The sequence below is a fragment of the Phanerochaete carnosa genome (assembly GCF_000300595.1).
Source record: "Phanerochaete carnosa HHB-10118-sp unplaced genomic scaffold PHACAscaffold_6, whole genome shotgun sequence".
NCBI lineage: Eukaryota > Fungi > Basidiomycota > Agaricomycetes > Polyporales > Phanerochaetaceae > Phanerochaete > Phanerochaete carnosa.
This window is the reverse complement of record NW_006767633.1, coordinates 3,325,693-3,338,341: the sequence shown is the minus strand read 5'-3', so window position 1 is coordinate 3,338,341 and position 12,649 is coordinate 3,325,693. Positions and strand designations below refer to the sequence as shown.

The window sequence follows — 12,649 nt, the reverse complement described above, 5'->3', positions numbered from 1 at the left end:
AGCGGTTGATGGTCATTCATTGAAGGGAAGAGATGCTGAAAAGCCGAACTGTAACTTTCAAACGACTTCGCGTGCGCCCTGTCCCCACGGGAGAAGTAAGGAACGAGAACGATGAAGAAGTAGGATACTGACTGGTATGGAAGATTGAAGGCCTGCGTACGAAGACAGCCCGTTGCTGTTCCGTCTGTGTCAATCATCATCCATGAGGTAGCAACCAGTGAGCCCCGAGGCGGAGAAGGATTCGTCCCAATTTTCTCGAAGGGCAGTCTGCCGCACATAGTACGGGGCGAAGCAATATTGCGGTGGCGTCGAAGCAGTAGGCAACGTGTGGAAATAGTGCGCATCTGTTTCAATAGGGAATATACGAGAGAAAAATCAGCAGAAGAAATTGCGAAGGCGGACTGACGAAATGATTCAATGCCCGGGGAGAATCCAAAAGGCGGCAGTTCGAATATCCTACAGAGCCCTGGCGAAAGAGCATGTGCATCAAGGACCGAGACCGATCCTCACCGACGTCGACGTCACGGAGTTTCTTCATTATAAGAGCAAAGAAGATGCATCGTCGAGCGATCATACGCACCAGTCTGATATTTTGTTGTTGATGCTTCCCGAGGGTACTAATGCCTACTCATGATTTCGGCAGAGCTGAGGAGATAGGATGACGCGCAAGCCGCACTCGCACAGGTATTACTGAGAGATTTTATTCAGTAGCACAGCCCCATGCATATATGATTACCCGAAGGAAGCAACTTGCGGGCTGAGGCAGCATTTCGCGCTGGTGGACGGCCACCGGACGGCCCATGATGACAAGGTTTACGAAAACCACGGACGCACGTCGCCTTCGCAGTGCCTAAACTCGGGAGAAACCAAGCACCAGTTTCATATGTCACGACACTCGGTGGTTCGATCGCCGTAAGCCAAGTTGGCCCCGTAAAATAGCGTGAGAGCACTAAAATGAGGGCGTCGGTCATATCGGGAACGGCTCCATTATCCGTCTGGAATATGCCCACTCAGTATGAACTCTGGATGATCAAAGAATACCAAGGCGCGAGCACAAGACACTTCCTAAACAGAGTCTAGGGCGGCGTTTGTCTGGGACCGAGGCCCAGAGTGACATTTTAGGGCCAGAGACGGGCTAGCTCTCGCCCGCACATGGGCCGATTGCTGCAAATTGCAGAAGGTCAGTGTGCAGCAGAGAGTGAAGAGCGACGAACCACGAAGTAGGAGAGGCTTTCTTGCCGGATGCCGGCGCGAAGGGGGGCCCGCGGGGTGGGTAGCGCTGAATTTGAACATACCGGATGGTCCTTGTCCGCAAACACGAGGGATCTGACGAGCTAAGTTGGTGCTAAACCATTCGAGGCAGCGTGTTTAAGGTGTCTGGCAACACTACTGCAACGTGTCTGCAGAGTTTGTGGTCGTGATGAGCTCCGAGGGACGACATCTGTCACCATCGCAGACGAACGCGGTTGCGCAGCGGGCGATCGAACTTGATACCGCATAATATCAGACTATCGAGCATGCATCGTGAGGGCAGCGGGATCGATAAACAGGATGGCGGTCGATACAACGGTCCTCTTTGATTCTTTTTGTGAGATGCAACATGGTTGAGGCCGATGCCGTACTGCGTTGCGGCCAGCGTGACTGGCGCGAAGTCTTATCACGCACCCGGAGCTGGGGTTCGGGGGTGTGGCAGAAGGGGGAAGTGAAGCTGCTATGCGATGTCACTTGCCTACTTGGCGAGAAGGCAGATCGTTACATTTTTCCCCCTGTAAAACCCAAAATACAAGACGCCGTCTCTGCGGAGAGATGCTTGATGCAGCGAATAGGAAACTCTCCGAGGCCGAAAAGGCGCCCATTAGGTCTCAACAAACCTCAACCTGAGACTGGGAGGAATCGACGCCAGAGTCACCTGTGATGTTACATATAAAATGCCACCACCTCTTCCTTTCAAGGGTCCCTCGATCCCCCCCTTCCTCGCTCTCTCGACGCAATCGTTGACCTCCGATCGACAGAGTCTTCGCCCGGGCCCATGGCGACATCCTCCCCTCCGTCTCCGTTATACGATCACGACGAGCGTGGCATGCACCCGCACTTTCAGTACCCGTACTCGATCTCTCACCCATACCCTGCCTCGCCCTCCGCCGGCTCATTCTACTACGCAAGCGCGCACGGGGCCTCCGCGAACTCCATGGAAAACACACATGACGTGAGCGCTGTACGGCTGGCGTACAATCAGGTGGGTGCCACCATCGGCCCTGTTATCAAGGTTGCCATCTCAATCGGCCTCGAGTAGGTCTCAGCATCCCACCAGTATTACGAAGATGCCGCCGGCCCTGGCGTCATCCCTTACGCTGGCGAATACATCTCCCAGGAGCACTGGCACAAGGGCGCCGGTGGGCCCCCAGCGTACACGGGCGGCATGCATCCCCTGCCGGCGTTCTACGAGTCGGGCGAAGTCTCGCCGGCGTCGACCGACGACTCGAGCGGGACGTTCTACGACTCGCCGCACACGTCCGACGACGGACGCCTCGTGGACGAGCGCGGCTGCGGAGAGCCGCAGGCGCACGCGTGCCACACGCACTTCTCAGGCTACGAAGACGCCGGTGACGCTGGCTATCCTCGAGGCCTGATAACTGCCGAGCAGTACTCGTACCCCGCGGGCCAGGACGGCGTCCGCGGTGGGCCGTACGATGGACACCCGCACCCAGCTGCACACATGCACTACGACCACCCGCACGGTTTCGCCGACGGCCCCCAGACGGCGGACGAGCGCCATTCCGCGTACGCAGCCGGCGCGCCTATGAAGGCCCCGGTGCGTACGCAGTCGCCGATGGCCCACCTGCCCTACCAGGAGACATACTACTACCCATCGTACTCCTACACTTCCGTCGAGCAGCCGCAGCCGGTGTACCCGACGGGACACTACTCGGGTGCGTTGCACCAGCCGCAGTCGGGGCCGTACACCGAGGCAACCATCGCAATCCCCGCGCGGCGAAGTCCGCCGCTCGTCGAGGACGCCCCAAAGAAGCCGCTCACACTTGCCTGCTTCTTCTGTCGAAAGCGCAAGATCGCGTGCGGGAGTCCGCCGCCTGGAAAGAAGGACCGGACATGCAAGTGAGTGGCCCTCGGTGTTTCCATCATCCGACAGGGAGCTGACCGACCCCGCAGCCAGTGCGCACGGCGCAACCTGCGATGCGAATACCCCGTCAACTCGCGCAGGGGGACACGTCAGCGGGAGTCGGAGCCATCACTGTACGCTGCAGCTCCGGGGTACGGTCGTTGAAGTGCCCCGTCCGCGCTGTCGTGTGTCACGCTCTCCATCGGTGCCTGCCCCCTTTCCCCCGGTCTGTCTGTCATTGTGCTCTCGTTGTTCACGAACAGTCTTCCTGCTTTTCTGTCGACCTCATTTCCCATTGCCGCTCTCGCATTGACATGCTGTTACTGGATCCGCTCTATCCTAGGCCCGCTGTTATAATTACCGCCCAGCAGGCCCCTCTCGTCGTTATCAGGTTAGCACGCTAGTTTGCGCAAGGTTATTTCTCTCGTTCGTGCGGCAGATTGGGAGGAGGACCCGGGGATGCACATTGTACTATACCCATTATACCCGGACCATCGTTGTCTATTACGCTTATGATAGTTTAATGGTAGCCCCGATACGCCCATTACTGCGATGGCACTGCCGCCACATTATCCGGGGAGTGAGGCCCGCACCGTCAGGTGATGCTCGAGCTGCCGGCCGCCGAGCGCTGCAAACGAAAAAGCGCAAACCTTGCTCCGGAGAATGCCAGGCCGAGGCGCGCGACGTCGGGAGAGGCTCCATCAGTCGTGGTGCCAAGGCTGAGCGCTGAGCGCCGAGTTGCGCGAACATCCGTCGTCGGCAAAGCCATGGACAGTGTACGATCGAACCAGATCGAGACGAGCTTTGGGCACGGGATCGGCCGGGCGCAGGGCTGCGGGGAACATGTCAAGGCCGCGCCTAGCTGCTGAGCCTGCTGCTGGGGCAGTGCGGCATCCTGCCATATGGGGTCATTGCAGTCGTGCCAGGGAGGAACGTCTGAACTTCGGACATGAGGACGCGCTACGGTCTCTCTCTACGTTCCCGGGCAGACGACATCGCACATCTAGCAGCTGAGGCATCTCAGAAGAGACCAGACGGCCTTGCGTGGCTACGATGCTGCAGCCAAGAGGGGGTCTCGCCGCCTGCGCTCTTCCAACGTGCCGTACAGCGCCTCGAACAGCATTATCTGGGCTGGCAGATACGTCGTTCGTCGTGTACTCCAGAGTTCCAAATAGGGCCGCTCTCCAGGGGGAGCACACTTGCCTGTGAACCCGCACAATACAGTGGCAATTGACATAGTCGGACTCTGCAGATCGTGTACTCACCCCGGCGCCTGGATCATCTCGAGAAGTGCTGGGAGTCTTACGGCAGAGTTACAAAGGACGCGCAGAGCATCTAGGCCGGCCAGCGAAGCGCAAAGGCTGAGACGCAGAAAACATCGTATCAGCTCTGGTCTGCGACATAGAAATACAACGCAGACGCTATCACCATATTCTTCCGGTCGTGTCGGGGCTTGGCTGTCCACTTGTTGTGATAATTTGCGGAGAAAGGGTTTGCACGCGTTTCATTATCTTCATGCCCCTGTGCGACTGCTGAGAGAACGGCATGGTCAGAAATTGGAAAACTGCTGGAGAGATGATCATTACCTGATGGCCCAGCCTTCACGAGTCGCCGCAGGTCTTCCGCCTTGAGTAGCGGCAGAAGGCACTTCTCTGTGGCAAGAAGAAATGCCAAAGCAGATGTTCCATACTGCGGCATAGTGCCGCGTAATTTGTTAATGCCAGTAACAGCCTCGGGGTCATGATGAGTGCACCACTGACGGGCTAGACGGGCCGGGGTACGAGATCCTGATATGGCCCAGAAGTCAACCAGCTCGCGCCGTCTTCTCGGCTGGCAGACAGCAATGGAACGCATGAAATCATCTGCTGCCACCGCAGTGACCACGGAAGACGGAAGTGCATGGTTGCGGAAAGCTGTGTGCTGGTGCTCAATGCACGGCTGCAGTGGCGGTGGCGAATAGAGACGACTCCATCAGAATTGTTAAATAAAAGCGAATGAGAACCGAGACGAGGATGTTGGAGTGGGGTCGCTCACCACCGCAATGTGCAAGTGAGGAGTTCGCCGAATGATGACGAGGCGGCGCCTGCTTTGCCTTTCCGCGGACCGTAACTTGTCGAAAGAATGCCCTAATAAACAAGAAAGCATGGTTGTGTCAGTGCAGGGAAGAAAGGCATGAGTGTTTGATGAACATTATAATCTGACATCGGCATGTCCAAGGAGGCTTACAGAATCAAGTATCGGCCTGCCAGGAACCCTTGTCAACCAATGATAGCTGAGAGAAGGACACCAGTGACGTACTGCAGGTCGGGCATCCCGGTCGAACAGGATATTACAATGCAACCTTCAAAATGACCGTAAGTTCCGTCGATTAGGATCCCGAATAGAGTCCTGATTCTCGCTCATCGGCGGCGGAAAGATAGTTTTGAAGCTTTCGGAGATAAAGACTAGCTGTTGCTAAGACGTTAGCGAGTTCGTTAAGGCGGCGGAATTATGGGTATATAGAGTTGAGTGGCGCTATTTACGTGTCGCAGACAGGAGGGCAAGATGCATGGAATCGACCGGTGGACAGATGGTGTGTGCTTCGAACGGCCATTGCAACGGGAGGCCGAGGGGTCGCATTATTTCGCAGCAACGACACGAATCGCGCGCAAAAACAAGGATCTGGACGTGATGAGCATGAGAACAAAGACAAAAGCTGTCGCACGAGATGATGTATCTGGCAAGCTGCCGCAGAGCCGATGCACTGAACGGCGGAAAATCGATGATCAAAGCCTAGTGGACGCAGACGCCAGAGAACCGGTCTCTCAGGCCTCTGGCAGAAGACTTGAGGCTTGAGAATGGAGCTGCGGGAGAGTTCGAGTTCGAGGAATGGGACGTAAAGGCTACACCACCACGCAAAAGGAGACGGCCCTACCATACGTGGCAGGTTAGCCACCAAAAAGCGGATACAAGTAACCAGGAAGAGGAGGTGGACGCTTCCTGCTTCCCAGGAGTTGCGTACCGTGTGCATTGTCAAATTATGATGAGGGACCAAAGGCAGGTCAGAGCGTGCAGATGGATAGGGACTGGCAGCACACTGACAGCGTCTCCGGCAAGTGCGCAGGCGCTCTGAACAGAACGAGCGCCAGAGGTGGAAGCGAGACTCAAGGGATCCCATGGTAATATCTGCCTGACATGATGGATATTTCGTAGGCCAAAGGAACACCCCACACCGAAAGTGTCGGGGCACTAGACCATCGGTGCCGACATCTGGGCGACTCCAGCGCAGGAAAAGGAAAGGACCACGATGCGACCCCGCATCAAGCGCAAGCCGCAGCTCAGCGCGCTAGCGTCGCCGCAAATACCATCCGGGGCAAAGCAGCGTAATCAAAGTTCAGAAACGCGGGAAGAGTGCGCGGATGCTGAGTGCAGTTCACGCCAACTGCCAAGCGTTAGTGTGTACAACACCTACAAGACCAGATCCCGACACCAGGCAACACGTCAGCCTTCACGCGGGATGGAAACAGCAGTTCCAGCTTGCGGCTTCTTACCAGGGTTCCGGCGTGGATCAGAACAACCAACAAGTCGCATTCGCACATGTAGCCTGCCACGAGTTGCATCCTTTTAGCGTCTGGGCTTGTGGAAACACAATGTAACTCACTTATGTGTATCAATTCGCTTTCAACACTTGGCAGTCCATTCGGGAGGACGACAGGTAACGCAGCCGAGACTTGGCTAGATACTGTGCCCCAGAGCCCAGACTGGTCATTTCGCATAGGTCCCACTACAACAAAGAAAAAAATGCCGCGAAGATGAACTTGCAATGAACAAGTGCAAGCCAGACATATGAACGCCACAGGAGAGCCCCTCCATCACCTGACTACTTGCAATGAGCAGAAATACATAATCGTTCAATAGTCAATAGCGAAAAGCACGCACAGCGCTCTTTCTCCTTCTCTCTCTTCGGGAGCAACGCGCACAGTTTACACGTAAAGTCTAAGGCTCACGCAAATCCACGGCAGCGACAACAAGCCGATGGTGCCTGTTGGGCGCGCCACCAACCTGCGCTCGGGTAAGCTCTCCGACGGGACGGCCCCCAGAACGGAGAGTTCGTCACACACACCGCACGGCGGGCCCAACCTCCACGGCAGCGAGCGAACACCGTCGGGCACTCTCGCCTCGCGGCACGAAGGCATTAGCTCGGGGGGCCCTGGCCGACGGTTCTCCCGCCGAGCACGAGCACGAGCAGAAGCCTGTGTACATCGCGCCCATAGATGGCGGGCCGATAACGCCATACCCCTGTGGGGCGGGAGGACATCAGCGATAGGTGCGAAGATGAAGCCCCTCGGATGCACCCGACAATGAAGACACGCGTGCTCAGTGCGGGGACGGGGGTGCCGGTGGATTATTCCGGAGTGTTTTCGTGATGGAACCAATGTTTCACGATGAACGGTCCGCGATGAAAAAGACAAGTATGTTTTCATGATCAGAACAAGGTCTTGCCCAGCGTGGTTAGCTCCCGTAAACCCTTGGAACAAGCTCGAATAACCTAAATTATGTAGGGATGTTGACAAGGAGACGCCTTCGCGTCGGCTATTGTTAGGAGGCCACAATAGCATCGCACCTGCAGGCAAGCTCATTAGCCTCCAAGCAGATGCCGACTCAACGCACCTAATACTGCCCGCGCTTGTCCCACACACGTCCACCCACGAGCGCACAGCCGTCAACGATGTCACATTAAGACGGAGATCAGGTAAACAGTAAATCCATAGCAACATCCTACTGCAAGAATAGCAACGAGGAAGGAGCAGCGTGTAGACCTCGGTGACCACAGCGACATCCGACTCCATGCGCTTACGTCGTCTTCATGCTCGCCAAATCCGCTCGGGAGTCCGACCTGGAGGGCACCCACACCAGGTCCTCGACGCCGCTGTCCACGTCCGTCATCTCACCCTCGCCCTCGCTGCTCAGCGCCGCCGCCCACTCGCCTGCGACTCGGGCCCGTAGAGTTGCGACCTTGGCGCCGCGCTCTCTCAGGAACGCGACGATCTCGCGCGCCTCGCGCCATCCGCGCGGCTCTTCGGCTTCGCCGACGCCGACACCCGACGCACCCTCAGTCTCCACGTTCACGCTAGAAGGGTCGGGAGAGGGATCCACGGTGCCCCCAAACGTACGCGCGAGATGGGTAGACGCGCGGACCCGCGTCTCTGGCGCGCGCTCCAGACGAGCGAACAACGCCGCGAGCGCCTTGACTGCCTCAATCCGTGCACGCAGAACATGACGTACGAGCCGCCGTGATGGTGGGCGGCGATGCTTCTTCGTCTTCGGGGTGCCTTCTGTGCCTGCGCCTGTTCCGTTTTCGGCCCTGGACGTGCCAGACACGTCAGAGCCCTTGTCGACAACCGGTGCAGGTGACGCGTCGAGACGGGGTGTTGAAGGTCGCGAGCGTGGCTTGTCAACCCATACGTTTTCGGGGGGTACGCGCGGCACAGTGTACTGCGTTAATGCGGGGACCGTGAGATCCCAGTGCTTCGGTGCCCACACGCCGACGAGCACGCGCCAGGCTGCGACGAGGCGCTTTGCACTGATTTTCATGATCAGTGTCAGATGTAAAAAGATGCAAAGAGGCGAGACGCACTGGTCATAGTATTCTGTTGAGAAGCACGAAAGGAATAGCAGGAGAAAGGTCAGCATTGGCGCGTTCTGCGGAGGGAAGCACAAGGCATACCGTCGATGAGCGAGTTGTGATACCAAGCAAAGAGGAAAACAAAGCCCGTCGCGAGGAAGGCTCCAGCTGTAGTGTACCAAAGCATCGACCAGACAAAGACGCCAATAGAAGTGTACACAATCATCAGAAACAGTAGACCGAACGCGACTTTGTTTTGTGCTTGTGTCTCCTCTTCGTCTTCGACGAGCTTTCCGCCAACGCGCCCAAAGAAGTACGCCGGGGCATGCACTAGCAGTGGGACAAGGAATAACGGCAGGCGCACAAACGCTGCGAGTGACTCAGCGACTAGCACGCTGAGAGTGCGCAATCGCGAGGGCAAGGCCACCGGCCGATTGGGGTCAAGGTCCAGCGGGAGCGGGAGCGTCGAAAGCGCGGAGTTTGTGAGGTTCGAAGACTGTAGAAGCGAGTAGTACGTTAGCAGCGCCTTCTTTGTCGCGTTGAACCGCGGAACGAGGTCAGGCGTGCAGAACAGGTCGACGAGGCTATGCATACAAGGTGAGAAATCTCGTCAGCAAGCGTGACACCAGCACGCACGTCTGTGTTATCGGCGCGAAATCGTCCAAGCTGATGAGCCGCTCGCTTTCCCAAAGCAGCTCCCGTGCCATCCGCGCACAGTACATAGTGTCCCTGCAGATAGTCAGCTTCGGGCCCTCATCGAAAGCAGCCGACCTACCAGTCAGGTGCATTGACCGTTGCTTCGACCAGCTCGCGCTCGATGGTTGCTGTGAGTCGTTTGACCGCAGCTCTGGCAGCGCCTTCCTCGGAGGACAGGAACTGTTCGGTGAATGGCTCCATAGTAATGGGTTTGCCGAACCTGCATCAGTCAGGCTCAACGCCCAGCCATGATAGCCGCAGCGAACTCACTCCATAATCACCTTGAAGAAATGTCAGAACAGCGTGCAAGGCATCGGCAAACCACTTACCCTGCTCCGGTACTTGCTCTTGTCCGTGTATACAATGGCAGTTGGCACCACAGTTACCGGGCGTGCATCGCTGCCGTTTTCTTTTATCCACTTCGTGTATTCAAGCGCAGCCCATGCAGCGCCATCCTTCACTTGCATAATCCGAGGCTCCGTATAACTTGTGCCTTCTGGGAACAGTGCTACCGCAGTCCCCTTCGCCAGCGCTTCCATCGTTCCTGCGAAGAGCTTCCGCCGGTCCTTCGTCTTGCGGTCGACAGGGATATTTCCGGCGGAGGTCAGAATATAGGTCGTAACTGAGCCCATAAACAAGGACTCTACAATGCGCAATGAGAATTCCGTGGGTATTTTGAGAATATATGCTATACGTACGCTTCGCCCAATAGTGCAAGATACGGCCGTACGGAAATGCATAAGCTACCATGTAGACTGTCAATATCAAGCGATACTAGCAAGATTAACGCTTAGTAGTGATGTGCGGGAAGACTTGGATTGGGCAACCACAATGGAGCCTTGCAGATCTTTCAGGCGATGACGCTTGCACAGATATCGTGGGCGGACATTCATATACTTGGTTGAACGTAAGCGAACGTGAACTTCTCTTCCACGCAGAATAAAGCTCACAAGTCTGGCACTAGAAGGTGCACTCGAAGGCGACTAAGAGGTCGGCTTTTTCCTGCTAATGATAAGACGGGTATGAATGTCTAGAGGAATCCCTAAAATACTTCATTAGTTTCTTCGCGATGCTATGGAGAGTTAAGACCCTTACTCGGACAAGGCACGTTGCAAACCCTGGCATAGTGATTGGGGCTGAACCCCAATGGTCTGATACTGTCGCGTATGATGAACATAGTGCCCCAAACGGTTCTGATTAGCAACACATACCGAACTCACCGGCGTTGGGGCAAGTTGGGGCCTTAGGAAGCCTTACGATGTGGTGAATTCAATCGCAGTAGTCGGTCCATTACGCCGTACGCCTCGCGACCCCGGTTACCAGTGGGATTATGTGGAGGATCGATTTGGCCGCGGTGCCGGAGTCCAAGCCAATCCCGTACATCACTAGCGAGCAGATGGACTAGTACTTACAAAGAACGCATGGGTCAATGACCATGTTGTGGTGTGTTGCAGTCCTGTGCGAAAGATCGGAAGTGAGTACACTTGATCACGTAATTGGCTTCATAGAATATGCAGAGCTTCCTATATGCGTTGCGTATTGCATTTGAGCAGCGTTACAGACTGGCACTCGGTATGCTGTAGTGCCCATGTGGAAAGAGCATGTGCTTGCATCTTATGTTGTGGCGCAGACAAGCTCTGTCCGAGCGTGCGGTGCTCGTTGTAATGCGGTGTTTACCGCCATGGTGGATGGATTGAAAGGTGTTGCTGCTCGCGTGAGGGCTGCTGCGCGGCAATACCGAGCGACGCGCACGAGCCTGGAGCGAAGATTTGGTACGGACGGGAATACTTACACAACGATAGGACCGTCCCTGGGGACATTCTCTTCACCAATAACATGTACTTCGCTGAAGAACGAAACCACGGCCCAACCAGCGACGCGGCGGATAATACGATGGATAATCTTGGCCTCGGACATGGTCTTGCGAGCGCAGCACTGGTGTCAGTGTCGGTGGTGGTGTCAGTGTCGGTGTCAGGTAGCAGGTAGTGAGGGATGGAGAGAGGCAATGGTGTTGGTTGTGGTCGCCGCTTGGGCACTGCCAGCGCAGAGGACGGCGAGGAGCGAAACCAAGAGTAACATGTTTGGCCCAACTGACGGGCGGTTCACGCGTCGCGCGGGCAGATCGCCTCGGCCTGATGCTCCGATCCCATCACCCGAACCGACTCGGATGACACGTCCGGACACGCTCACCAGACTCCAGCAACGACTTGCAGCGACTCTCCCTCCCACTCCACGACGATGCATACCGTCTACTCGAGAATAAACAATGTCTCTGCATTTCTCTCTTCCTGTATGCTGGCGCTGCTGGCTGCCGTTGCACTCTCTTCCTTCGTGTTCATGACGGAACCAAAAGGCACCCTGAACGTGCATTCATTGAACATGTGAGTGGTCTCTGAGCTTGGCGAAGGTCTCAAATGGAGGCTGTTTAGATATGAGGGACACATGCGCCGGTATCCGAACCGATGGCAGGACGTGACCTTCGCGCACTTCAACCTTACTGCTGGTGAGTGTAGCCCTTGCTCCAACCAGGCGACTTACGAGTGAATACACACAGACTTGACGCCACTCTTCCACTGGAACACGAAGCAGCTCTTTCTGTACCTTCAGGCGGAGTATGTGGATGCCAAGGGTGTGAAGAACGAGGTCGTTATTTGGGACAGGATCATCCGAAGCAAGGATAAGGCGAATATTAACCTGAACGGACGCAACAAGTACGTCTTTCGCAATCTGGGCAAGTCCTTCAAGTGAGTATCCTTCCCCCTATCACCCTTCCAGCTCCAGTTACCTTCGTGCTGCCTCCGTGTTCCATGACACCTTCATTGTACAAAGTCCCAATGCGCTCCCCGCCCGAAGTGATATTTCACCTCACTCCTTCTCCCGCCGGCACGTTCCTCACGACCTTCGCTTGTTCACACACCCCGTCATCCTTTTCCATCTGTCGAATCATTCACTGGGATTAAACACTAACCCTATTATATTCGCAGGGGCGTATCGCCAGCGAACTACACGCTGAGGTACAACGTTATGCCGTACGTCGGGCTGCTCACCTACGGCGAAGCCGCGCGTACAGAAGCCGTACCCTTCCCCGAGAAGCGTACCGAAGTGGCATAGCTCGTCTCTCTCCTCAACGATATCCATTTGCGTATTAGTCGCTACGAGCCTACGTCCCTGTGACTTGCACACCTCTGATATAACGTCAACCGTCGTGAAGGCCTGGCAGCTCACAGAAG

General features: G+C 56.1%; 2 protein-coding genes across 2 annotated transcripts; one reads left to right on the top strand and one right to left on the bottom strand.

Moving 5' to 3' along the window:
* Positions 1-2,049: 2,049 nt before the first annotated feature.
* Positions 2,050-3,666, top strand: PHACADRAFT_259035 (uncharacterized protein). The gene is made up of 3 exons (XM_007397487.1): positions 2,050-2,236; positions 2,294-3,114; positions 3,169-3,666. Exons 1-3 carry the CDS (start codon positions 2,081-2,083, stop codon positions 3,281-3,283), a joined length of 1,092 nt encoding a protein of 363 aa, XP_007397549.1. The 5' UTR covers positions 2,050-2,080; the 3' UTR covers positions 3,284-3,666.
* A 4,137-nt stretch (positions 3,667-7,803) lies between these two features.
* PHACADRAFT_124278 (uncharacterized protein) lies at positions 7,804-12,225 on the bottom strand. Its single transcript, XM_007397486.1, has 11 exons — positions 11,212-12,225; positions 10,832-10,875; positions 10,118-10,162; positions 9,749-10,062; positions 9,690-9,700; positions 9,499-9,639; positions 9,360-9,452; positions 8,826-9,307; positions 8,736-8,748; positions 8,228-8,681; positions 7,804-8,173 (listed from the first exon to the last, which is right to left on the bottom strand). The coding sequence occupies exons 1-11, from the start codon at positions 11,334-11,336 to the stop codon at positions 7,952-7,954; spliced, it is 1,944 nt and encodes a 647-aa protein (XP_007397548.1). The 5' UTR covers positions 11,337-12,225; the 3' UTR covers positions 7,804-7,951.
* Positions 12,226-12,649: the final 424 nt, after the last annotated feature.

Bases quoted from the DNA above. Each gene is read 5' to 3' on its own strand.
- PHACADRAFT_259035 (XM_007397487.1), top strand. From the start codon at position 2,081: ATGCACCCGCACTTTCAGTACCCGTACTCGATCTCTCACCCATACCCT. The intron at 2,237-2,293 runs GTGGGTGCCACC...GGCCTCGAGTAG, and splicing joins TACGGCTGGCGTACAATCAG to GTCTCAGCATCCCACCAGTA. The intron at 3,115-3,168 runs GTGAGTGGCCCT...CCGACCCCGCAG, and splicing joins AAGAAGGACCGGACATGCAA to CCAGTGCGCACGGCGCAACC.
- PHACADRAFT_124278 (XM_007397486.1), bottom strand. From the start codon at position 11,336: ATGTCCGAGGCCAAGATTATCCATCGTATTATCCGCCGCGTCGCTGGT. The intron at 10,876-11,211 runs GTAAGTATTCCC...TCTTTCGCACAG, and splicing joins AGGGACGGTCCTATCGTTGT to GACTGCAACACACCACAACA. The intron at 9,453-9,498 runs GTAGGTCGGCTG...GACTATCTGCAG, and splicing joins ACGGTCAATGCACCTGACTG to GGACACTATGTACTGTGCGC.